General features: G+C 46.8%; 4 protein-coding genes across 4 annotated transcripts; 3 read left to right on the plus strand and 1 right to left on the minus strand.

Moving 5' to 3' along the window:
* Positions 1-4,473: 4,473 nt before the first annotated feature.
* Positions 4,474-6,318, plus strand: UBQLNL (ubiquilin like). The gene has a single exon (XM_010945997.2). The coding sequence runs from the start codon at positions 4,474-4,476 to the stop codon at positions 6,316-6,318; it is 1,845 nt and encodes a 614-aa protein (XP_010944299.2).
* Positions 6,319-10,998: 4,680 nt separating this feature from the next.
* On the plus strand, positions 10,999-12,963 carry UBQLN3 (ubiquilin 3). The gene has a single exon (XM_010945978.2). The coding sequence runs from the start codon at positions 10,999-11,001 to the stop codon at positions 12,961-12,963; it is 1,965 nt and encodes a 654-aa protein (XP_010944280.2).
* Positions 12,964-17,987: 5,024 nt separating this feature from the next.
* On the plus strand, positions 17,988-19,699 carry LOC105061844 (ubiquilin-4). Its single transcript, XM_010945979.3, has one exon. The coding sequence runs from the start codon at positions 18,137-18,139 to the stop codon at positions 19,697-19,699; it is 1,563 nt and encodes a 520-aa protein (XP_010944281.1). The 5' UTR covers positions 17,988-18,136.
* Positions 19,700-26,258: 6,559 nt separating this feature from the next.
* OR52D1 (olfactory receptor family 52 subfamily D member 1) lies at positions 26,259-27,227 on the minus strand. The gene has a single exon (XM_010945980.3). The coding sequence runs from the start codon at positions 27,213-27,215 to the stop codon at positions 26,259-26,261; it is 957 nt and encodes a 318-aa protein (XP_010944282.2). The 5' UTR covers positions 27,216-27,227.
* Positions 27,228-27,452: the final 225 nt, after the last annotated feature.

Consider the following 27,452-nt stretch of genomic DNA (forward strand, 5'->3'; position numbering starts at 1 on the left):
TGGGCCAGTGATAAAAGCCTAGGGGAGCTCAAAGGTCTTACTCCACGTCTGCAGCTGATACAAGATGCAGCCTGTCCCCGAACTCCTGACCACTCTGCTGCTGCTGCTCCTGGTGCTCCCAGGACAGCCTCAGGTATAGAGGGAGGGGAGAGGGATCACAGGCAGGCAGGGAGAGGGTCCTGGGCTTTGGGATGGCTCTCCTCTTCTCTTTGATCCTTTTCAAGAAGCCCCAGGTTATGGGAGACAGTGAAAGTGGAAAGACCTAGAGACGACAGACGGAAGGAAGGTAAGGAAGATGGGATACCCTGCCTGCTCCGATTATCCCTTGTCGGGTACAGGCATAGGGTGAGAGAGGGGAACAAGGATGGACGCGGGAGTGGGAGGAGTCCTGGGTTGTACCCGTGCTCTTTTGTGAAGTCTTGTCCTTCCCAGAGGTCTGCCGCCCTCTTCCTGTGCTAAGGATGCGGGAGGTAAGGGAGGCCCACCTGGGCTGTTGTAGGCTATGTAACCTCTGCTTCGTTACCCACAAAGGCTAAACTACTGGGCTAAAGTTACAGGCTGAACACATAGCCAGACGAACTACCAGGGCTATAGAAGATTTGAGTGTGATTGTTCAGAGGACAGCGGCCACACATCTTATTTTTTGAAAATTATATAAGGAAGCCCCAGTTGGTGCTATAAGCTTAACCAACAACTTGAGAAGGGGTCTTTGATCCAATATTGGCTCACCCCGCTTCAAATGGGAGTGGAGGGGGCAGGGTATGGTTCAGTGGTAGAGTGCTCATGTAACATGCATGAGGTCCTGGGTTCAATTCCCAGTACCTCCATTTAAACAAACAAACAAACAAACATAATTACTTCCCCTCCAAAAAATAAATAAATAAAAAATAAAACTTTTTTAATGAGAGTGGCGATATAGACATAGGGACACATATAAACACCCTTAGGTATGTAGACACTCACTCAAATGAGCACATGGTTATTACACTTTCACACTCTGCTTCCTGCGTGCTGCGTGCCTGCACTCTTCCCTCGGTTTCTGTGCCCTCGGAGGCCTCCAGGAAGTCACCAGACCCCCTGTGGCACAGCTCAATGGGAGAGGCTTCTCGTACAAGATGGTGCCCGGGGCTGAGACTCGGCACCCAGTCCAGCCTCTGCCCTCAACTGGGTGGCCCCGCTGTGTGCGGATGGCAGGTGAGCCCAGGATGATTTCTCTTCTGCAACCAGGTTTATTCCAAATGTGCCCTCCCCTGCCCTAACAAGTTTCCTTGTGGCCCCTGATCGGCTTCCTCTCTCTATTTTAGGATTCCCCCCAGATAAACAGCCTGGGCCCGACTGGTCACCTCCTAGTGTTCCTCTCATGGGTTAAGGATGGTCCAGACTGCCCTGAGCTACTGCCTGGAATCTCTAACCCGATCATAATCCAGAGCACTAGTACCCTTAGCCTGGTCTTATCTTAAAAACTAACTTCCATTCTTGGCCCTCAGACTCTTAACTTCTTCTCAGAAGTTTAGAGGATAAACCTGACCAAGTTTCAGACTTGGAGTCAAGTAGATCCGAGTTTGAGTCTCAGTCCTGCCGCTTAAGCTCAGTGTCCTTGGAGAAATGAATGAACATCTCAGACCCATTCTTAGTTATCTGTAAAATGAGGCTGATTCAATATATGAAAACATCACATGAGATTACATAGAAATGTGTGGACAACATAGCAGGTGCTGATAAATATTGGTTCGATGAAAAAATTGCTAAATGGATCAATGAGTACACGGGTGAACCCTTCAATGAATTGGCAACCTGGCCGGGGAGGTAGATACAACTCACAGACAGGGTGTTTAAAGTCAGTACATACAGGAATGTGATAAAGACCCAGCTGAGCAGGAAGGAGATCCCGGGCAGGAAGGATGACTCTAGTCACTGAAAAGCCACAGTGGAAGCTCATCTCAGGAAGATTATTGCCACTGATAAGAATGCTCTCTAATTTCTATAGACATTTTGTAGCATATGAAACACATTTACATGTCGTTGCTTTTTTTTTTTTTTTACTGGTAACTGTTTTATTATTAATTTGTTATTGAAGTACAATTGATTTACAATGCTATGTCAGTTTCAGTCAGTACAGCATAGTGATTCAGCTATACATACATACATATCTTCTTTTTCATATTCTTTTTCATTATAGGGTATTACAAGACATTGAATACAGTTCCTTGCGCCATACAGTAGGACCTTGTTATTTATCTCTTTTACATATAGCAGTTTGTATCTGCTAATCCTGACTCTCAATTTATCCTTCCCCCTCTTTTCCCATTTGGTAACCATAAGTTTGTTTTCTATGTTTTTGAGTCTGTTTCTGTTTAATAAATACATGGCATTGCTTTTTAAATCCTCTCAAAATTTGTGGGTAAGGCATGACTTACTGGCCAATGTTAAGCAAAGACAATACTTATAAGTCAGGAATAATTTAAAGAATTTTCCAAAGTGACCTCATGAATATAAATCTCCTTATATCACTGTCCTGCTACAGGACACCTGTGTTCCAAGGGCAGGTGGAAGGCGCTGGAGTCTAGACACAGAAGAGTGTCCATAAAGAAGAAAAAAAACCAGTAGCTCACTTGTTGATTGCTTATTCTGAAATGAATACTTTACACTAGTTGTTTTGCTTGCATTATCTTGGTCAGTCCTGCCCATCAAGGAGATAGATCCTTTTGTTATTCTTTTCACAGAATTTAGTTATGACCTTCAGCAAATTGTGTACCCTTTCTGAGACCCGGTCTCTTCATCTGTGGGAATAAACCTACCTTCCAGTGTTTTACTATAATTAACCGACATAATGCGTGCCCGGTGCCCATTAGGCCTTGTTGCGGTTAGTGTTAACGTTATTACTGTTGCTGTTTTTTGTTGTTGTTGCAATTACCTATTGTCATAATATACTGTAAGTAAGAGAGAGATTACAGATCAATTCTGTTTGATTCCAAAGCCCTCAGTATTAATCAGAACACTAGCCTGCTCATTTTTAAATAGCTTTTGGTTACCCTGATGATGCTGGTGGGGGGCTTGGTCTAGGTACTTTGACTACCACCGGCCGCACAAGTCCTGTGATGACCTGGCGCTGCTGAAGAACTACAAGGAGAGGAAGATGGCTATCGTGACAGCGGTGGCAGTGCTGTGGATGAGAACTTCATGTACTCGAACCGCTACGGCACAGGTGTCATGGCCAAGGTGGGCCTCTCCTCCAACACCCCAGTGCTGCAGCGCCCGCTGCCCGGTGCCGCCTACAACAACCGCTTCTCCTATGCTGGCGTGCCCTGGAAGGACTTGGACTTTGCTGGAGATGAGAAGGGGCTGTGAGTGCTCTACACCACTGAGGAGACCAAGGGCAACCTGGTTGTGAGTCGTCTCAATGCCAGCACTCTCGAGGCGGAGAAAACCTGGCGCACCAGCCAATACAAGCCGGCCGTGTCAGGAGCCTTCATGGCCTGTGGGGCGCTCTATGCCTCACGCTCACTGAGCACCCGCCAAGAGGAGATCTTCCATGCTTTTGATACCACCATTGGGCAGGAGCACCATCTCAGCATCCTGCTGGGTAAGATGCTGGAAATGCTGCAGGGCACCCATTACTGCCCCTCAGATCACAAGTTCTATGTCTACAGTGGTGGCTACCTGGTTATTTATGACCTCAGCTTCCAGACACTGAAGCACAGCCTGCCAAGACCACCAGCCAAAAGACCCTCTGGGGCTTGGGTACAACCAAAACCTGTCAAACCCCACAAACCTTCCAGGCCCCGAGACTGCAGGACACAGCATTGGTAGAAGTGTGTCCTCCTTCTCCTCCAGATGGGCCACTCCCCAGAATGGCCATCAGCCCTCATGATTGGGAGACATTGATTATGTCCAGTTAGTTCTTCATAATTAATATCAAGGGACCCACACACAGCGCCACAGAGAAACATACATCCCACATAAACAATCTGTTCTTTTATTTATTTTTTTTTAATAGTTCCATCCTGAGAACTTTGTCCCCAGTTTCCTGGAAAATTGTCTTATTTTATTTTGTTATGGAGACGTGGACTCCCAAAGTACACCTCCTTCCCCAGCTAGTTCAGGCAGAGACTGTGAAGCTTGAGTTGACATCACAATATCCCTTTTCTGAAGAGGGTATGCTTTTGGTGGGTGGGGCAGGGGAGGGGAGACCCTGGGATGGGCCATCACCACTTAGCCTACCTTATATCAAGTATGAATCAGTAGCCACGCCAGGCCTCAGCTGGGCCACATCTGGAGAACTGGGGTGGGGGTACAACATCGTAAAATACCTGGCCTCAGTCTGGTCACTCATCCCTTTCGGGGCAACAAGGAAACCAGCCTGTGGACCAAGAACACAACACCAGAGACGGAGGCCAGCAGAAGTATTTGTCTGCCCTCACCCCTCTGCCCCTGCTCCTGCTTCCACCTGCTCCCCATCTGCCACGAAGGTCCATGCCGCACATCATCTCTCGAACACCCAGGATGGCCCAGAGCGGGCGTCCTTCATGTCTGCCTGCAGGCAAGAACACCGCTTCGAGTGTCACTCGAGTGATAGTGAAGACACCAGGCAAGCAGGAAGACTTTATGATAGCTGATGACACCTCGGTGAGGCAGTTCAAGGAGAAGCTATCGGCTCACTTTAAATGCCAAGTGGACCAACTCGTGCTGGTCTTCATGGGCCGCCTTCTCAAAGACCATGACATACTGAGCCAGAGGGGCATCCTGGATGGCCACACCATCCACTTGGTCATCAAGTCCAAACACAGCTCCAGATCCCTAGCCCATTCCTCCCGGAAACCGTCGACCGATGAGCCCTGCCACCAGGACAAAAACACCAAAGGAAACAGCAGTGGGGTACACCAACCTGCCGGTGCGAATCACAGTCCAGTGGAATCAGCTGTATCCGCAGAGCCTGGTGTGCCCAGGATGCATACCCAGGGCCTGGAAGTGCTCAGTCTGGAGCGCATAGCACAGATACTGGAGAATCCTGGCATCCAGCAGCTTCTGTCTAACACAGACTTCATGAGACGGTTGATCTCAGAACACCCAGACATGCAACAGTTGATGCAGCCGAACCCAGAGGTCTCACACATCTTTGACGATTCTGATGTCCTATGGCAGACTCTGGAGCTGGCCAGGAATCTTGCCGTGATTCAGGAGATATTGCAGATCCAGCAACCTGCACAGAATCTCGAACATCCATCGGACCCACAGTCACATGTGGGCTCAGAGACCACCCGAGGTGAAGACAAGGCCCTGAGTCAGAACTCCGCTGATTTCAATGACCAAATGCTCAGTAGCTCACATGATCCATTTGGGGGCAACCTTTTCACAGCTCTCCTGGGAGGACAAGTGCCAGAGCCGGTCCAGTCCTCACCCCCATCTCCACCACCACCGCAGGAGTGGCAGGAACAGCTCCCACAGCTCCCTACAGCCCGAGTCATCTACGCCAGCTCTCGTGATTTATCTTCAACCGCCTCAGCCAGTGCTACCCCCAGCAAGGCAAACCAGACTTCCAGGGCCAATACTGCCGCCAGCTCCACCTACGGCTGGAGTCATACTTGTGACGTTGAGCAGCTAACTGGGTCACCAGCCCTACCCAGCATAGAGCTCACCCAGCAGCCCCAGGCAGAAGACAAAGATGCCACCACCTCTCTAGACAGCTCTGATCAGAAATTAGAGGATGACCTCCGGCTGCTGGATGAGCAGACTGGCTCCCAGATCGCCGGAAGCATGACGCAGGTGCTGTTGAACAACCCCTCCCTGGCCGCCCAGATGATGCTGTGCATGAGTATGCCCCAGCTGAGTGAGCAGTGGAGGCAGCAGCTGCCCGCCCTTCCGCAGCAGACACAGCTTTCTGATATGCTTACAGCCCTAGCCAACCCTAAAACGTCACAAGCGATCCTGCAGATCGAGCAGGGCCTGCAGCTGTTGGCCACCGAGGCTCCCGTTCTTCTACCTTGGGTTGCTCCCTACCTATGGGGCCTGGGCTGGCTTCCTGCACCCAGCTGCAGCTACCCTGACACAGTGCCCGGGGCCTGGGATGTGCCAGATATGGAGGAGCCTAAAGGGCCCGAGTCCTGCCACAAGTCTGGAACGGTCCTGCAGAGTCTACAATCCCGAGATGGAGACCCTTCCCACCTCCTGCAAGCCCCTGAGATTCGTTTCAGCAAGCAGATGGAATCTCTGCACGCCATGGGGTTCGGGAATCACCAAGCCAACTTGCAGGCCCTCATTGCCACCGAGGGAGACACCAGCGCAGCCGTCCATAAGCTCAGGAGATCTCAGGGATCCTAACCACTGTGCCCACCCGTTTGCTGGTTACCTGAATGCTGACCCATTTGACTTCCTCATCTCTGCCTTTTCCGTCTCTTCTGATGCTTCCAGCTAGGAGAAGTCCTGGAATAGGAGAAACCAAACAATGCTTTCTCTGCTGAAAAGACCACTGGCCATGGCTGAAAGATCTGTCAATAAAATGGCTACATCAACTTACCTCCATCTGAGGTTTGGCTTACTTTTTTGCAAAAAAGGCAACTGTCTATGTGCGATAGACACCTACATCACCTGCCTCACCTATCATGCAGGCATACATACACATACATGTTCATACATGCATGCCGTACATAGTACATGCATGAACACACACATAGCACATGCATGTATTCACAGAGAGATAGAGAATCATATCTGCACACATGGAAACACATGCACAGATATCATATGCTCACAAACCCAAGAACACATGTATATAGCCTTGGACCGGTGTTCACATGTGGCTCACACAGCCAAAGATTCAAGTATATAGGCACATAAAGTCAACACACCATACACACAGCCACGTACACACAGCCATGTACACACACGGCTGCACACAACTACGTAGAGACCCATAAACAGACCCACGTGTAGAGGAAGATAGTCAAAACGTACCCATGAGACACTGCTACAGAGATAGACTCAGATATTTAGTCGTAAAGATTTCCTTGATTTCTCAAGTCCAGATTGTTCAGGTTTGAGTGTGGAAGAAGAATGAGCTGGTAGGCCAGAGTAGGAGGGATCCACATTCAGCCAGGTCTTGACAAGTATTTAACCACCAAGAGTCTCTTTATGAATTGTCGCTGTCACGATCACAGGGCCCTGCGGGACTGCTGCTGTTCTGTCCAGCAGAGAAGGACGGAGCTGCTGCCACTCTCACTGCACAGCCCAGCCACGGCCACCCCGGGCCCCCACAGGGCACGGCGCCTTTCAAGAAGATCACATCCTTCCACACATCTGATGTTTGCAGCTTTGTTCCCTATAGTTAACCAAGGTCCTGTCACGCTACCTCCTGCCTCACCAAAAGTATCTCAGCCGATTGGCAGGTAAACACTTTTAATTCAATGATTCAATGATTCAATGATTACTTAATAAGCTCTTGCCATAATAAGTCAAATATTGTGTTAGGCTTTAAAAAATAGCAGTGACAAAACAAATATCCTTTATTTGTGGAGTTTATTCTCTTTCTTTTGTGGGAATACATCCAACTTAACGTATAGCTACGTGATAGGTTACGTGATGATAAGTGCTACAAAGACCGGTGAAGCAGGATAGACGATTCTAAGCAGGGAGTCATCAGGGAAGGCCTCTCTGAAAGGTGACAGCTGAGCAGAAGAGCTGCACATGCAATTCCCTGGGAGAAGTATGTTCCAGGCAGAGCAGGCTGCATGAGAGCAAAAGCCATGCGGTAAGAGTAGTCTTGTGTTTGAAGAGTAACAAGGGGGCTGTGCGGCTGGAGTAGGATGAATCAAAAGACAGAGGGAAAAGGAGGATTATCAGAAATCATGAAGAGCTTTGTAGGTCTGGTGAGGACTTTGGGTTTTATTATGAATGCAACAGAAAAATCACGGCTGGATTTTAGGCGAAGGGATGGAGTGATTCAATATATCAGTCTGGCTGCTGAGTGGGGAATAGACTGTGGTAGAAGGAAAAACTGGAATCAGGAAAACTAGTTAGAGCAGGTGGGAGGTGGCGGTGTCTGGGACTAGGGCAGGAGCAGCGGAGGTGAGGAAAAGCATTCAGATTCTGGACTGCGAAGAGAGCCCGCAGACATCCATGTGGTCCTGACAAGCCACCCATCCTCCAGCCCTGACATGAACATCGGCAAGACTGGAGGAGGCCCTGAGCTCCAAGTGCTTCAAGTAAACCTACTGCCAAAGACCCCTCACTCCGCTACCACCACCCACCAAAACAGTACAGCTCCAGAAAGAAAATTATAGCTAAGAACAGAGTTTTCACCACCCGCCTCCATTAAGATGTCTCTCTGAATCCGATTAAGCCTTATATCCTCAGTTTATATAAAAAGCCCAAATTCTTCGGATCATCATCCTGATTCTCCCTAGATGCTCTGAAAATCCCTCATCCGACTTATCAGTTCTCCAAACCATTGCGCCCCACCATGTAGAGCTCAGTTTGGCAACAGTGAAACAAGCCCTTGTATCGGCAACCTTTCCCCTAAACGTCCCCTCGCCTTCCTGCTGTGACTGAAATGCGGCTGTCTGCCGAGGATGCCGCTTCTCCAGCAGTGCTGCCTGCTTCTTTCGTTCCCTGTGGACTCAGAAGTGGGGTGGGGGGGTCCTCCTGGGGCCTTCTATTGCTTCCTAACCGCAGTTTCCTAGCTTCAGTACTGCTCTGTCACAATTATTCTGGCGTAATATCCTCCTAGCAGACTCACCATGGTTCTCTCCGACTCTGCCTCTTCTCTGTGGAGGCAGAGGAAAGCAGACAACTGTGTTGACTAGTCTTATTTAACTTTATTACCAAAGCCTTCATTGTTCTGTTTGTGTTTCTTACTGCATTTTCCTATGCTAACTTTTTTCACCAAAAACCTGTGTTGAAACGCAGGTTTTTGAGCTTCATTCCAAAGGTTTCTGATTCTGCAGGTCTAGGGTAGGGCCCCTAAAATGTGCATTTCTACCAATTTCCAGGTGATCCTGATGCTGTCCGTCTAGAGACCACGCTTGGAGATCCAAGGCCCTGGTCAATTCACTACCTTACATTTTTGAGATGATCATTACATGTCTTCTCTGCTCTTCTCAAACCCTCAACATCCTTTTATCTATTCTGTCTCAGGTGATATTTTGCTTATTCCAACAAGATGGCAAAAAAGTGACTTTCACCCATGTCTGCCACTAAATCAACCACCTAACTTGCCTCTGTACCCATATACTCGGCCCCGCCTCCTGTTACAATGAACACACTGACCATGCTCCCAAATCAAGCTCTTCACTTGGGCACTTGATTCCAGTCCTTCTATCTTCTCAGCAGCTACTCTTGCCACTGTTTTGTGTTTTTCTCACATCACTGTGTTCTTCCTCCCTGGATTGTTCCCATCCGAATAAAACCACGTTGTAATGGTCTCATCTTAAGGAAAACAAAACAAAAACCCTTTATTCCGTATTTCCACACAGCCATCACTAACATTTCCAATACTCTTATTGGATCCACTTCTTCCTTTCCAACCCATTTACTTTTAAACCCACTCCAGTCAGGTTTTCTGCCCTCACCACCCGTCCAGCCTCAGTCTCATCGTGCTCTCCAGTCTAACTGGTCTCTCTCGTTCAAATCCAGTGGCCAATTCTCAGTGTTCATTTTACTGACCTACCAGCACAATTTGCCACAGTTGGTTACTCTCTCCCCTTCTGAAATTCTTCTCCTTCTTCATTTGGATTCTTTCCCTCTCATTTATCTTCCTGACAATGTTTTACTTGCTCTCAACTTCCTTTGCTGAATTCATCTGATGAACCTTCCAGACTTCTAAATATTGTACTGCCTATGGCTCAGTCTTCGTACCCCTATCCTTTCACTGTACTCACTAATCTCACGATTCTAAATACTCTATCAATGCTGATGAAGTCTAGACTGACAATACTGGACTTCCTACATTTCCATTTGGATATGAAATAGACATCTCAAATATATGTAAAACTGAACTCTTAATTTTATGTTTAACAACATTATTCCCCGGTGATTTTTACCTCAATAAATAGCCAATTCATTCTTTGGCATTTTCTGGGAATAACAACAATGAAAATAAAAAGTAAAAGAAAAAGTTTATTCTATCCTTAACCTCTCTCTCATATCCTGGATCCCACCCATCAGAAAATCAAGACGTTGAAATAGATATAAAGAATTCATGGCTGATGTTGAGTCAGAGAGAAGATAGAGGCATAAGATGCCAGGAAGAAGAAGCTCAACCGAAGAGCAGCTGAGTTTGGGTCTTGATGGGGACACAAGGGATGAAGGACCCTTTCCTAGTTGTCCAGTCCCAATGTGAGTCTCCACATACCACATACCACATACCACATACCAGGTTGTGTGAAAACAGAACTCTCGGCTTGAGAAGGAATAGTCAGCCCAGACTCCTCACTATGAAGAAGGCAATTGAGATAAAGGAAGGAGAAGAGTTGCAGGGTCAGGGGAGATGAAGTCAGCAGGGATCCAGAGCACCTTGGAGAAGTCTCAGGAATCCATTGTGTGAGGCTGTGATGTCAATGCTGAGGTCACAGGGGTGACCTGAAGGAGTGGGTTCTGGCTTAGAAGGCTTCAGGGGTGGCTGTTCAGCAAGATGAGGGCGGTTTGGAGCCCTGTATAAGAGGAAGGACGGGGCCACAGCTGACTGGTATGTATTCCCCAAACTGGGTCCTATTTGCTGCCCTTGCCCCTTCACTCATCAACTATAGACCTCTTTCCCAGGGCCTCAGGCCTCCCTCCCCTGGCCCTCAAACTCTCTCAAACCCAAAGTCCTCCCAAAGCATCCTATCCCAGGGACCTCATAGCCCCTTCCATGTGGACCCTCCAGTTCCCCCACCCTGAGGCCCCAGATCCTCTTCCTGTCCACCTTTCTTACTTTCACCACTGCCCAAAAGGATGATCGAGGTCTCTCATTCCCACCCCACCCCCAGCTGTGTCCCCATAGACTTGGACCTCTTGCTGCCCACCATGGCCAAAAGTGGAGAGGCCCTGCCTCAGGGCAGCCCAGCGCCGGTCCAGGACCCCCACCTCATCAAGGTGACAGTGAAGACGCCAAAGGACAAGGAGGATTTCTCAGTTACAGACACTTGCACCATCCAGCAGCTGAAGGAAGAGATATCACAGCGCTTTAAGGCCCACCCTGATCAGCTGATCCTAATCTTTGCTGGCAAAATCCTCAAGGACCCTGACTCACTGGCCCAGTGTGGGGTCCGAGATGGCCTCACTGTTCACCTGGTCATCAAAATGCAGCGACGCACCATGGGCACGGAAAGCCCAGCTGCTTCAGTCCCTACCCCAGCCCCAAGCTCTGGATCACTCCCTCAGCCAAACTCCATTTACCCAACAGATGGGCCACCCACCTTTAGCTTAGGTGTCCTCACTGGCCTCAGTGGGCTAGGCCTGACCTCTGGTAGCTTTCCTGACCAGCCAAGCTCACTGCTGTGGCAGCACGTGTCTGTGTCTGAATTTGTGGCTCAGATCATCGACGACCCCTTCATCCAGGGTCTGCTGTCCAACACAGGCCTGGTGCGCCAGCTGGTTCTTGACAACCCCCATATGCAGCAGCTGATCCAGCACAACCCTGAGATTGGGCATATTCTCAACAACCCTGAAATCATGCGGCAGACCTTGGAGTTTCTACGCAACCCTGCCATGATGCAAGAAATGATGCGGAGCCAGGACCGGGCACTCAGCAACCTGGAGAGCATCCCTGGTGGCTACAATGTGCTCCGTACCATGTACACAGATATCATGGACCCTATGTTTAATGCAGTACAGGAGCAGTTTGGGGGCAATCCCTTTGCTACCTCCGTGGCTGCTAATGCCAGCAGCAGCAGCCGCCAACCTTCAAGGACAGAGAACTGTGACCCTCTCCCCAACCCCTGGGCTTCCACATACACAGGGTCAGGCAGCAGGCGAGGCAGAAGGCCTGGGGACCTGAATGTATCTGAAATTAGAAATAGGTTTCCCAACATTCTAGGTAATATAGGGCTCAATGACTATTTCCAGCAATTACCCCAGGACCCCCAGTCCCTGGGAACCTATCTGCAGGGGATTGCATCTACTTTCAGCCCAAGCCAAGATCTACCACCACCACCACCACCACCACCAGGAAGCCAAGTTCCTCCAACTTCCCCCTTAGGCCAGCCTCTCCCCAGGGAGTCAGTAGCAATCAAGGGAAAGTCGTCCTGCCCAGCATTCCTGAGATACCCCACAGAGAGCAGTACGAGAAAAGATGGAGGCCAAGGTGGCACAGGGAATGGCTCCACTGGCCACAGCACCAACATATCTGATCTTGTCTCTGGGCTGGGGAATGCTGCCAGCAGGGCCCCGTTGGTTCCTTCACCCCCTTCTCCCACAGCAGCTATGGCAGAATTCCCTGAGCACGCCTGGTTGCCGCCACCAGGTTATCCGAGATCTCTGAGGCCAGCCAGCATGAATCAGACCCCCCAGCTGCAAGACGAGATGTGCTGGCAGCTGCCGCTGCTGCTACACCTTCAGGCAGCCATGGCCAACCCTCGTGCCGTGCATGCCCTGCTGCAGATTGAGCAGGGTCTGCAGATCCTGGCTACTGAAGCACCTTGCCTCCTGCTCTGGTTCATGCCTTGCATCACAGGTCTGGGAAGCATGGCAGCAGGTACCGAGCCCAGAGAGGGTGCCCTCGTGCCTGAAGATTGCCCTCCAGCCCCAGCTCCTGAGGTTCCCTCAGCTCCAGGCTCTGTGGAGCTGGGCCTCCATTCCAGTCCCTTCCTCCAGATGTTGCAAGCCCTCACTGGCTCCCATCCCCAGCAGCGGCAGCCCGAGACTCACTTCCGGGTACAGCTTGAGCAACTGCGGGCCATGGGCTTTCTGAATCCTGAAGCCAATCTCCAGGCCCTCATTGCCACAGAGGGTGACGTGGATGCTGCTGTGGAGAAGCTGAGGCATTTGTAGGAGCCCTGGTCGTTCGGACCGTATCTTCTCCTCTGTGCACCTCTCCCCCCGTGTCCCGCTCCCTTACCTCCCCGACTCTTGAATGCAGCTGCACTATGAACCAAATTTACTATGATGCTCTTTGCTGTGGAGACAATGTTGTTCCAGAGTCAGTGAGGAGGAATGAGAGCCCGAACAGGGTGGGGGTGCCAGGAGAGACCCAACCGCCCCTGCCGCTGTACCATCGTGGGGCCCCAGTCTGAGCTCTGCTAATGCCTATCCTGAGATGCAATTACATCCAACCTCCAGCGTCATTTGCTGCCTGAGTCTGATTCTTTGTGGGTTATGAGAAAAAGGGAGGACACAGGAGAAGAGGCGGTGGTAAGAGCTGCCACTGCGTGGATACGAGGGCTTGGAGGGAAAACTGAAAGATTTGAAGTTAGAAGATTCAGAAGCACGGAGAACAGAGGAGGGTGAGCCGAGGTCTGCAGCTTTCCTGGTGTCCTTCCAAAGGTCCTCCAGATTTCATGTCCTGTAGGAGTTGTCACCAGCTACTCTGTGTTCTTTGGGGCTCTCTACCACTAGCCTGAGTAAAAAGTAGTAAAAATGAAGTAGGTAAAGATTTGAGAGGGGAGGGAAGAGAGTTCCAGCAGAAGAGCCCTTATGTACAAAGGCACGGAGGGAGGGTGTGCATGCCACACGGGACGTGCTCTCCACATCTCAGATGAACTTCTCATTTGCACTCAGGGATGCTTCCCAAAAGGTTTGAAAGATACTCCTCTAATATCTCTGCCATAAATACCTGCATGCACTTTTTCCTGGATATTTTAGGGTTTCATTACTTATATTTACTTTTAAATAATAGTTAACGTTATTAAAGGTTTCCTCTAGCCAGGCCCTGTTTTAAGCCCTTTACATCTGAATCCACATCAGTCCTTTAATGCGGGTAAGTATTATTATCCCTACTTTCACATGAGGAACACTGAGGCATAGGGAGAGAGGCAGTATGTCACTTAAAGTTATACAGCTCTTGTATATTGCAGGCAGGATTTAAAATTAGACAGTCAACTTCCAGAGTCTAGACTCTTAACCACCACACCAAATCAAGTTAACTAATGTTTTCATCCTTACCAATAGAAAGTGAACCCAGAAGAGTAAAGGAATTTTTCTTCCTCCCAGACCATCCTATTGCTGGACATTTAGGTAAGCGAAACATCTTAAACGCCGATGACAATAAATCATTGTCCAGGTGTTTCACTGAATCTTCTTTTCTCTTTGTTTCCACCTCCCTCCTTCCCACCTCCTTTTCCTCCTTCCTACATTTATTTTATTTAGTAACCTGCCGACAGTGGGGTTCTAGCAGCAAATAAGATAAGGTTCCTGTTCTCATGGAGCTTACAGTCTAGTGAAGGGAGACAGAAAAATAAAATGAGTGACTGGAGAAGAACTATGACAGAAAGATAAGTTCTATGCAGATAATGAAAACAGACCGATAAGAGAGTGAATGGTTGGGAAGACCTCTGGGAAGAGCTGGTTTGAATGGTTAAGAAGAGTGACCCTTGTAAAGACTAGGTGGTCAAGCGTTAAAGTCTTAGGCCACAGTTAATGCGATGACCTTAGGTGTGGGAAGGCGCCTGGCTGTTCCAGATACAGCAGGGGAGCCAGTGTGGCCAACTTTTGTAAGAAAGGGGAAACTCAACATCAGGAAGTCAAGGAGACTGGCGGGAATGTGACCATGGGAGGCTTTGTAGCTAGATACCGAGCTTGAATTTTATTCTAATGCTGATATTCCAAACATAGCCTTTGCTACTCCCATCAGCAGCTCTTCTTAGGCTTAATTAAACAGACTCATTATTACAAGCCACCCTTAACACAAATCTACTCAGAGTATACAGGAAGGAAACTGCAGCTCACCAACTGGGCAGAATCAGGCATTTCTCATTGTCTGGGAGTCCTTGCAGCATAGCCACCCAAGAGTCATCTTCTCCCAGGTGGCAGTTCCATGCTAAAAAATAAATAAATAAATAAATAAATAAATAAATAAATAAATAAACAAACAAACAAACAAACAAACAAACAGTCACTGGATTTTTCAGAAGGAAAATTCTGACAAAAAACACTGAAACTGCACATGACAGCGATCGCTTCACACCGTTTGATGCATCTAGTGAAAGTGCAGCTAAGATGGACAAACTTTAACCAGTCTCTGTGCAAAAGATGGAAATGCAATATATTTTCTAGAAATTAGATCTTAAATATAGTGAACTTCAGTTCAAACACATAAAGTCAGTGTTCTACTGCGTCTGGTTGGAGCCCTTAGCCTGACGGTGAGTTTCTGGATATGATGCTTTCTTCACCAGTGTGCTTGGAGCTGTCTTTGCTGTCTGCTGCTGAATATGTCCCTGGGGATTCAGTCAGCCCTGACAGACATGTCTGTTCTTCGCACCTCCCCATCCCGTTATGGACCTGACCACAGAATTTGTCAAAGATTGGCCTTGCCTATGGTATGAACACAATCCTCAGTGGTTTAACAGATGTCTGCTCTGTGCCAGGTACCATGGGTGTCACTTTATAAACAAATTCTTCAGAACAAATCTGTGAAGAACCACCATATTATAGACGATAAAGACCAGGCTTAAAAAGGGTAAGTGCTTGTCAAAGTTATGAAGTGGTGGCTGTGAGACTTAAACCAGGGCTATTCCCCTTTTTCTTTTTTAATAGTAAAGTTTAATTAAATAAATAGTAAGTTAATTATTTTACTTTACTTTACAGTTATAAAAGGAGTATATGTACAGTGTAAAATATTCAAATGATGCTAGCCCTTCAGGAGGGATGAAGTGTGGTTCTTGTAATGAAGAACTCGGTGGACTGTGTGGACCGGACTCCCGCCTTGAGACACAAGTGTAGAAATGGTCTGGGAAGACTATCAGCTCGGGCAGCAGACGTTTAGACACCAATTGTAGAGCCTGTAGGGGAGGTGGTGAAGGGGTGGGTCACCTCAAAGACTATGAGGGGGAAAAAAATACCTGGAACCATGAGATATTCAAAGGTGATCACAGACAATCATTATCTGGAATGTTCTTCAGTGCCTGCTACACATTAATGCACCAGCTAAGGAAAATTCAGAAACATTCATTTGGATATCTGATTCTGCTGAGGGCAACCCAAATGGAATGCCCAATGGGAACTGATTCTGGCACTGATATCTGTGTAACAGAAGTTGTCCTGAGGCCCGGACATTACTAGGAAAGTCCCACTAGGCTGCTGGTTGCAACCAGCCACGAGGCTCACTCTGGGACATTTACTGGGACTGAAAATGTCTTTTGAACTCAGAAATTACAACTTATCAAGGTCTTGATACTGATTGGACGTGGAAGAGAGTCAATTCAAACTAACTGAAATCAGGAATACATATTAATATCTAATCGACGAAGTAGTGTAGAAAGATCTAGATGTTCATGTTGCCCACATCTACCAGAATCCCCTAGAGGTGGCATTTTAGGCAACTGGATTCTAATTTTACAGTCTTTTGAAATCGTAGAATCAGAAAAAGGGGTCAGGTATATAAATGGCAAAAGCCTAAACAACCCCATGTATCCATCTTCACAATAAAAAATATAATTGTTGGAGGGATTAGACAGACCTTACTCTTAGGCCTAACCTGCCTGGAGCAGTCAGCACCTTAGGGAGTCACTAGTAATCTGCTTTACATCAGAATATGTCCCCTCCCAGGTGATAATTCTCCTCCTCAAATATACCTTGTATCTAGTAATTGTTAAAGTCGTGAAGACCTAAGGTCAGCCTATTGCTTTCTCATTAATTTCTTTTGTCTCATCTTTGATCCTGTGGAAGCTGAGAGAGCACCTTTCCCCCCAAGTTCTTGGAGGACATGCTGCTGCTTTCATAGACTGTATGGATGGGTCACCCACCTGGTGGGTGTTAGAGATGCAAGCGGCCTCAAGATCCCAGTGATGCTGGATGGGCTAATTATACATATCTTTATTCCATTCATATAGAAACAACAACTTGAGACCTTGAACGAGGCATGGTTGGTATTCAGTAATTTAGTAGAAGACAGGTGACTAGAATTAGCACTTCCTAAGCTAGTTCTTAGACTAATACGTTTTCTCCTGAGCTATATTCATTTATCAAACTCAAGTGGTATGATTTTCAACCATGCAAGGGGCTAATGCAAAACATGGTTTTAGACAGGAACATTTAAATGTTTTGTTATTCAAATAAAATACTTTTTTCACTTTCAAAATTTAATGCTCTTGAAATATATACATATCAACACTTTCAGAAAGCTAACTTTCCAATAGTAATCTTGGCTAAGGGTAATTGAACTATTTATTTTCCTATATAAACAGTGAAGTTTGTTTGAACATTTGAAGTCCAGTTAAAATGTCTCAGCTATTCTGACTGTAAATCAACAACTGTAATTGCTCTAGGTCCCATGATAATATCTCTTTGTTGGGGGGAGGGTACAGCTCAGTGGTAGAGTGCATGCTTAGCATGCATGAGGTCCTGGGTTCAATCCCTGGTACCTCCATTAAATAAATAGATAAATAAATAAACCTAACTACCCCCCCCCAAATTGTAGAAACTATGTATATATATACCTTTGTGAATCAGAATGGTATATTGTAAACTGAACCCTAATATAAACAAACTACATTATACAAGATATGCTTTCTTCTTAGGTTTTGTTAAAGTATCAGTTCTGTAGATGAATGGTTCCAACTTCACTAGTAAGGTAGGGCATCACTTCTCAAACTGTACTGGGCACGGGGACAATCTGAGGGTGCGCTAAAATGAAAATAACGATTCTGTACATCTGGGTTCCAGCCTGAGAGTCTACATTTGTAACAAGCTCCCAGCTGAGGCATTACTAAAATCAAATCTCAAAGAAAGCCAACCTCTGGCAGGCGGTAGAGACCACTGCCCTTCCCCTAACCAGGTCTGCTTCTCAACTGTGACTTCATTGCTGACATCATCTCCCCTAAGGCTGGCTCTAGAGAAGGGCAGTTGCCACCTCATGGGAGCCAGGTGGTGGCAGGGCTACACTGGAAGGCAGTGTCCACAGGACGTGGGTGAGAGGACATCATTGTACACCTACTGGTCCCTGCGTCCAGGTGTACTCGGTACTACATCTAGACTTCTTCAGACTCCTGCATTCTGCTCTCGAGGAAATATGGCACAGGCTAGGGAAGAAGCAGGGGACAGTCAGCTGGTGTCTGGTCGGGAGCCACCATCACGCATCATCAGAGTGTCTCTCAAGACCCCACAGGACTGCCAGGAATTTATGCTGGCAGAGAACAGCAGCATCCACCACTTTAAGAAGCAGATCTCCAAACGCCTTCACTGTGACACTGACAGACTGGTGCTCATCTTCACAGGAAAAATCCTCCGGGATCAAGACATACTGAGCCAGCGAGGCATCCTTGATGGCACTACGGTCCACTTGGTAGTGAGGACTCGTGTGAAAGGAACTCAGCCCGGTCCCGGTGCTCTGCCAGGCCCCACTGGACACTGTGCCCATCGTTCTGAACCATCCACCTCGGAGAGTGCTGGGGTGCTAGCCAGGCTGGGCCGGCTGGCCCAGGGCTCTCCTGATCTGGCAGACCTCCTCGGCCAGCTAGCTCAACTCCTGATGGTTGCGCCCGAGGCCGTGGTGCAGCTCTCGGAAGACCCTATGGTTCAAGGCCTGGTAAGTGAGAAACTAGCCAATGCCAGCCATGTTTCTGAATCCTCAAAGCCAGTACACAAACCCGAGCTGGCTCTTAAGGTTCTGGAAAACTTGCAGAACCCGGCCCAGTCACCGGAACTCCTGCAGGCAGACAAGTGGGGACTGGAGGCCTTGAAGGCAGTGCCAGGTGGTGACAATGCCACGCATCCGGTCTGCTCTGATATCCAGCACCTCATGCTCTCCACTCTGGCCTCACTGGCTGCTTCCAAAGGCCATGGCCCAAGTTCAGAGCCCAGCAGAGGGGGCGCCAATCCTCACAGCAGTACTAACACAACCACCACCATCGTCCCCACAGCCGCTGCACCTGCCAGGCCACTGGCACAGGAGGTCAGAGCAGGAGTCATTGCTCAAGTCAGGGGCATGGTCTCAAACCAGGCCAATTCAGGCTGCAGGACTGGGACGTCGGACTTAAATTCGGGCCAGGATCTTTCCTCCCAGGAGAGCCAACAGCCCATAGGGAAAGCCACACCAGCCAGTCAGCTGAGAACTTCACCTTCTGCCTTGTGCAGAGCTCTGCATGTCCTGCAGCAGAATCCAGCTCTGCTGCGCCAGCTGGTGACCGACAGCCCCCTGCGACACCATATGCCACTGCTTCCCATACTCACCAACCCACAGGCACTTCAGGCATTGATCCAGATAGAAAAGGGCCTGCAGATACTGTCCAGGGAGGTGCCTGGGTTGGGACCTTGTTTATGGGGTCCAGGTAGACCACATGGGGCTAGAGGAGCTCCTGAAACTAGGGGTGGAGGACAAGGTCACAGAGCAGACCCTGTGCAACCCACACTGGCCGTTCTTCAGCTCCTCCGTGCACTGGCCCATGCTTGCCCCCAGTCTACCCAGTCCTCCCTGCCCTCGTGCCCCCTCGCTGACAGCTGCTACCAGCAAGAACTGGAGCATCTGAAGGCCATGGGCTTTGCTAATCGTGATGCCAATCTTCAGGCCCTGGTGGCCACAGGTGGAGACATCCATGCTGCCATTGAGAGGCTGCTGGGGGTATCAGAGGCCTAGGTCCCTCCAGCTGGTGCCCACAAAGCACCACCCGCAGAGAGGAGAGAGGGAAGGGGAGGGGAAGAAGTAGTTTATTCTGGGACTTCCTCCTGCTCTTATTGTGCACACTGGTACAGCCTCCCCTCACTGCGCAAGCCTGTTCTACATTAAAAGAAAAAAAGATTGCTTGGACCTCAAATGTGGTGTCGATCTGGGGGCTGGGTGGGCAAAGAGAACGTTGTTTGGGGGAGGGGTTGATCATGTTATGTGATCTTGAGTCTGGGCTTCACCTATTCTCATACCCCTGATCTCAGAGGATTTTCTAAATTTGAACATGAGGTAGGGAAATACTGAGCTTTCTTTTCCTTATCTCTACTCCTGCTCAGTTAGCAACCAAGTTCCCCCATCAACACTACTATCACCACCCCTATTACAACTCTGCAGTGACTCGGAAAAAATCCTGGCTTTTGCTCCCCCGGGAAGTCGTGAATTTCTTCACGGCCTCTGAAAGCCACTCAGTCTTTGACCATGTTTCTCGGTCTTTAGATCCAGCCTCTCGATGTTGTAGGAAATATGTTTAACTTCCCTCCCAGTTAGGGCTCTTCCAATATCTGCTTGTGCCAGGATCCTGCTCTTACATGAGGTCCACCTCCACTAATTTGGAAGCTCCATCCTCTCCTCCTCTGCAGGTTTCTTTCCTTTATCTACAAAATGTTCGACTCTGCTGCCTATTCAGCTACAGAATTTGATCTTTCTTTTATCTCTGAATTTCTTGAAAGTGCCTCCCCTTCCATTGGTCACCATCCTCTGCAGTCAGGGACTTGTCCCCAGGACAGAGCAGAAGCTTTCTCAAAACTGTTGCCCATTCCTAATCTTCCTAAATGTTTCTACCATACCTGATACACTGACCCTTCTTTAAGCTGCTTAGTTTTATATATTTTCTTATCCATTCTCTTATAAAGTGGTGCTTCCTGAGAGTATGTTACACCATTTCTTTCTCTAGTCATCCTTCAAAGAGTTTGACCATTTCCTTGGCTCTGGCTTTTAGTCTTATGTTCGCAGTTCCCAAATCTCTGAGTCTATGTGTACTGCTAACCTGTCTGGGTGTCCCAAAGGAAGCTCTGGCTCAGCATAGCCAAGTATAGATTAGCATCTTTCCACTGGCCCCCCATTTCTTTCCTAAATTCTGTGGTTTCTTTGTCTTAGTAAAAGCCATTAATCCATTCTTAATCTATCCATTCTCTTCTGTAAACCTCTAATATCAGTGAGGAGACACGTGGTGTAGGTGGATGGAACATTCTTCAGAGGACCAGTGGCTACATGTAACTATGTAGCAGGATAAAAAGTGATGAGAAAGGAGAGAGCATGTTGATGGAGTTGCTTTAGGGGAAACCAGGGATTAAAATTCAGAGCCAGACTTGGGTCAATTGAGGTTGGGCTGAGAAATAGCTGAATCTCATGCTTCCTGGGGGCTGGAGAGGACTGATGTCTCTAAGATAGACACTGTGACTTAACTGTGTTGTGATGCCCATGAGCCAAGAGACCTGAAGGTTGTGGAGGTCAAGGGCTGTGTATAAAACATCTTTTGGACTCCACTTCCCAGCAGGGAGCCTGGTACACAGTTTACTCTTCATTTGCCTGTAGCCACCAGAATATTGGTCTGTATTTCTAAGATCAGTGATGCATGCTTGGTCTCTGTGATGAGGGAGATTCCTGGGGATGGAGTTGGGGCGATGGGCAGGGCAGTATTCTGGGATCCTAGAAGAAAGCTTCACCCTCCTCCATCATGCTGGCTCCAGATACCTCAGTGGGGTAACACACCTTGACAATAATGTTAGTAGTCTTCCTGGGGGCTGGACCCTGCTACCTCCAATCTGATAGCAGTTACTGGCTTCTACAAATTGCTTTCCCCCTCTTGGAACTATTGTATTCTAGCTTTAGGATTACAAAAGAGTCAAAAAAAAAAACAAAAAAAAAACAAAAAAAAAAACCGAAGGAGCTCTCAGGAGTGGAGTAGGAGTAAGCTGCAGAATCCTCTGTCTGTCTGTTACCTGTGGTATACGAAAGCTGAACTTTGGTCAGCAAGAGGAAACTATGGAGAAGAACAGTCCTGTGCTAGATCCCTATAGGGCATCAGCCCAGTGCATAGGGCACAGCTCAATCCCTGTGCCAAAGTGTCTGCAACTGTGTGGTCCCTGCATCTCATATTATCTCTTTAGGCAGAACAAAGGGAGGTGAGATGCTCTTGGAAAATCCAAAATTGGAAAAGAGGGTTGTCTGTGGGAGATCTCTGCTAAAATGTTTTTTCTATAATACCAGTGTTGAAGTGAGATTAAAGTTTAGGGAAGGAGGAAGGATGCTGGGCAGAATGGATGGACTGAATCCCACAATGCTCTCTTATACATGCATCAATTTGCAGAATAATATACAATGAAAAATGTGGTTAATGAGACATATGGTAGAATTATAACCTAAAGGTAGGCTAGTTCACATGGAGGATATCACACAGTCCTACAGCAATTGTACTGTAGAAAATAGAATGTGATAGCCTTATGCCTGAATTTTCAGTCTTTCATAATGAGAGAAACACAAAGATGAATTATCTCTACTCAATAGCAACTATTAATCGGATGCCTGCCGGTTGTAGATGTATATCACAAAATCATACACAGTTTCAATCGCAGGCATCTAGTCAGCTCACAGACATTTATTCACACACAGAAATATAAAGAAAAATGAAAATATAAATTGTGATAAAATGACTTCAGTTCTTCTTATAGGTAATGTAACTAAAATTCTTGACTGTTTTGCTTAATATAATATATTTAAGATCTTAAATGTCAGTGTTAGTTTTCACTGGGAGTAAAAAAAAAAATGAGAAATTCAGAAAGTGACTCCTTGAAATTTCTTCCATGTTGGAGAACCTGAGAGAAACCCAGGGAGCTGGGGAATAATAACAAAGCTAGCAACCATTCTGTAAGCACTAGAAGCCTTTCTCTTTTGAGAGAGTATACAGCTATTCCTTAGAAATTCCTGAAATATATGGAGTGTTATTTTCATTTTACAGCTAAAGAAACAGGCTCAGAGGGGTTAAGTGACTTCCCACACACGTGTGGTAGAAATTCTAAGCTGGTTTTCACGATACTAGCACCCTCATTCTGTGCACCACACAGAGAATCAGATGATGAGAGTGCGGGATTCAAAATGACCATTAAGGAAACAGAATGTGGTCAGATTACGAAGGCTTGAATTCAGATAAGGGTGATGGAAAGGCTTAAAGGTCTGCCCAGAGTGTGGAATCTTATGGAGGGTGGAACCAACGGATCAGAGTTGGTGGTCTGTGGAATAACTTCTTCAGAAGGGGCAATGGGAACAAGACCTAGGGTTGAGCAAAGATGGACAGATATATCAAAGGGATGATGCAGAAGTCTGGAGTTTGTCAGCTATACAAGGGAGCAGAGGAACAAGAAAAAGATATCTGTTGAATTCATTTAAAAATATATGAAAGAATATAGTCCAAGAATAAAAGTATAGTCACTAAAGCACTGAGATGTGTCCATCTCCCTGAAGTCTACCTCTGTCTGCCCTGTGTGGAGAATAACGTCTAGTCAGGTATTTTCCAACTTGACTCTTTATATTAAAAAAGTGTCTAAGGGTTATGCAATGCTGGACAAGGGAAGTGGACAGGGATGAGTCACCAAGATCACTGACATTGGAGAGGATATACCTTGTACAGGTAACTCAATTTCTTGGACTGGAGTAAAGTCAAAAGCATCCAGTTCCTCTCACACTGGGCTGCTGATTTTGGTCTTGTGGGATGATGATTTTATGCCCTAGCCTCTGTCTAAGTGATAGTAGAGAGAAAGGAGGAAAGAGAAAAGAAAAAAAGGGGAGAAAGGAGAAAGAGAAAAGAAATAGCAAACATCATCCCCAAAAGAAGATGTTGGGAGAGAAGTTAGACTCTCAGACACACGATATGGTGAAGAGAGGTGAAGGGAGCAGAAGTATTCTTTACTGGATAATGTCTGAGAGGTGCCTGTGAGGCATCTTCAGCCATGTAGAAAGAACAGGTCCTTTAACAATGGGGTTTTGTGCTAGTTATTCTTCCCCTTGAAGTAGTAGCTGCAGTGCCTGCTGACATCAAATAAGGATGCTGACAGCCTCCAACGTCACGGTTGACAGCCTCCCTGAAACTTTCATCCTGATGGGATCCCAGGACTGGAGGCTGCCCACACGTGCAGTACTGCCCCCTTTTGTGCCATGCATCTGGTGAGACTGGCTGGGAGTGCTCCTCTGACCCTAGTCATCGTGATGGGCAGTGCTCTTTATATATCCATGTATCTATTCCTTTGTCTTCTCTCACTCATGCCTCCTGGCTCTCACCTTCATCACTGTGCCCAAGACACTGACCATTATTGTGGCTCCAGGCTGCTGGGTTTCCCTTTGGTGGGTGCTTGGCTCAGAAACCTTATGTCCATTTTATCTATGCTCTAGAGTCCTTGGTTCTTCCTTTCATGGTCTTTGATTAATACGTGGCTATCCACAATCTACTGAGATATACAACACAGGGAAGGATTTGGTCTGATCCATCAATTGGAGATAGAAGATGAAGACAGTATAGAGCTACAGCGGTTGGTTAAGAAATTTGTGGGTAGAATTGGGGAGCACAAAACTATGAGAATTGGGTCCTAACTGTTGGACACATCATTTGGCCGCTTGTGAACCTAAATTTCCTTACCAGTATCTCAAGCTCCTTATAGCTCTATGATCCTGTAAATCGAATCCATAGGTGGGTGCATTTTAAATATCACTGAGAGAGTCCAGAGTCCTGAATCCTGGCCCTGCCTCTGACACCAATTTTACTTTATTCCAGTGTAATACAAACAAAAATCAAATTAACGAGTATCTACTCTGTGCCAGACACTGTGCTAGGTACTCTACATACACTGTCCATTGTTGTTACTTATCACAATAGCACAATGAAGACATCATTCATTTATTCATTAATTCAACAAAGGACACGATATATACCAGTATGACCCACGCATTTGTTCCATAATATTTTTGTAATACTTAGTAACTATATGTAAGTCACAGACAAGATGCCTGCTGTGATGAAGTTTTAGAATGGCAATGAATCATGCAAGAAGCAAATAGACAAACACTATAGATTGTTTTAGGTCATGCAAATAAAATAAAACAGAGCACACTTTTATATACTTAGGGTTTATTAGCCAAATGCCATCAATAACCACCAGCTTTATTGAATACTTGATTTTATGTCATGTACCATGATAAACATTTTTACTAAGGCTGAGGATGGTGAAGTGGAATGCCCTAGTTGATGCAGCTCAAGTAGATAAGAAAGCCAAGTTTTAAGGCCAAGGTTATATGGGTCCAGGTCTCACTTTTTTTTCTATTATAAAATATTAGGTAATGTGTAAGACATTGTTCATATAAATGCATAACCTTAGGACTATTACCATCTTTAAATCACAGGCTCTTAATTTAAAATGCAGATACCAGTAACAATCTTTTTGAACCTTTGGGAGGAATATCTGCTAACCTATTTGTGTATTTTAAAACTGAGGTTACTAAGTCAATGAAGGGATATTAAAGACGACACTTGGATTCTGCGCAGTCTCCCTAAGTCCTCAACAAGGGATAATTTTATGGCTGAAAGGAAGAAAACCTCAAAGTGGAGGACCAGAGGAAAAGTGGAGAAAATACAGTTTTAATAAGCACTATTCATATCCAAAACACTATCTAAATATTTTTAAGTTGTTATATAATATAGTTATCACAGTAACCCTGTAAGGTGATATAATTTGAAACAGTACTAAACATGTAACAACTTGGCTAATAATATTTAGAGAGGTTACATGACTTTCCCACATTTATTTATTGAGCATTTTACCTGTTATGTACTGTCTTAACTTTTCTACATTCACTGATTTATTTATTCCTCACCACAACATTAAGAGTTACATGTTAACATTATCCTCCATTTAACTGTTGGCCAAGCTGAGGCTTAAAGAGATTTAGCAACATGCTCGAAGGCCACAAAACTAGTAAGCAGAGAAACCAGGATTCAAACCCAGGTACTCTTATTTCAGACCTCCTGCTCATAATCACTGCCCAAAGACTTGGATTCAGAGGAATTTCAAATGTTCTTTTCATTTTCTACTTGGACTCACAGAACACTCCCACCATGACACCCAGACTGCTTTCAAGCACAGGAAGTGACTTGATTTTTAGTACGCCATGGACACTTCTGAGTCAAGAGGAAAAATATTATCATAGCTAATGAGGTTTACCAAGGCATGGTTATTGTTAACTGAAAACTTTTTCCAAAAGTGAAAGTATTATCATCTTTCTGGGCTATTCAGAATTGCTCAAGGAGCCTTAGGGATATGATACACTCAGTGTGATTGTTGATACCTCCAGCTCATCTGACCTTTTCTTATCCTTCCTCCCATACAACACATTCCTCTTGTATCAGAGATCTCCATCCGTGAAAATGCATCCAGATAGCCATCATACACATTTACTTTTCTTATCTCCAATCTCTGCTCAGAATTCATATTGAAATTTTCCCCAAGTGAAGCAGTCTTGAAAGTCGATTCCAAATCTCCTTGGTCCTCGCCCCATAGATGATGGGGTTGAGCACAGGAGGCACCAGCACATAGAGGTTAGCCAGAAAGATGTGCACATGCCTGGGGACTCGGTGTTGCCCAAAACGGTGGGTGAGGAAGGAGAAGAAGGCAGGAATGTAGAAGACCAGGATGACCCCGAGGTGTGAGCCACAGGTGCTCAGAGCCTTGCGCTGGGCATCTTGGGATGGAAGACGAAAAACAGCATGGAGGATAAAGCCATAGGAGAGAGCAATGAGAATAGAATCTAAACCCATGGCCAGAAGGGCCACAGTCAGCCCATAGACAATATTGACAGTGATGTTGGCACAGGCCAGTCGAGCAATGCCCATGTGCTCACAGTACGTGTGTGCCATGACACGGTGCTGACAGTAGGGCAGTCGCCTCAACAAGAAGATGAAGGGAGAGACAATGGCCACACTACGGAACATCCCAACAAGGCCAATTCTGCCTATGACGGTATGGTTGAGGATGGTTGTGTATCTCAGGGGGTTGCAGATAGCCACATAGCGATCAAAGGCCATGGCAAGAAGAACCGAGGACTCTAGAGCATAGATAGAATGGACACAAAACATCTGGGCCAGGCATCTTCCAAAGGAAATCTCACCAGCTTGGAGCCACAAAATGGCCAACGTCTTGGGCACAGTGGTGGAGCTGAGAGCAAGGTCGGTGAGTGAGAGAAGGCAAAGGAAGAGGTACATGGGTGCGTGAAGGGCACTGTCTGTCACTATGACCAGGGTGAGGGCGGCATTCCCAGCCAGCGCTACCAGATACATGGCACAGAAGGGGATGGAGATCCAGACGTGTGCCCACTCCAGCCCCGGGATCCCCGTCAGGAAGAGAGTGTCTGGGAGACTGCCATCACTGCTGTTGGAAACTGGCATTCTGGATGGCAAATAGAGGGCCCTGTCTGAGGGGTGATGGTACTCCTGTCCTGTAACAGGAGAGATTGGTTCATTCACATAGCATGTCCTTTCCTTGAAATCATCTTCTGAGAAAGATTTTTATTGTTATTAACTTAATAATCTTAAAAGATCTCAAGGATGTATTGTACAACACTGACAATATTTTGTAATAACCATTAAGTGGAAAGTAACCTTTAAAAATTGTCTAAGTATCTT

The sequence above is a fragment of the Camelus bactrianus genome, chromosome 10, assembly GCF_048773025.1.
Source record: "Camelus bactrianus isolate YW-2024 breed Bactrian camel chromosome 10, ASM4877302v1, whole genome shotgun sequence".
Taxonomy (NCBI): domain Eukaryota; kingdom Metazoa; phylum Chordata; class Mammalia; order Artiodactyla; family Camelidae; genus Camelus; species Camelus bactrianus.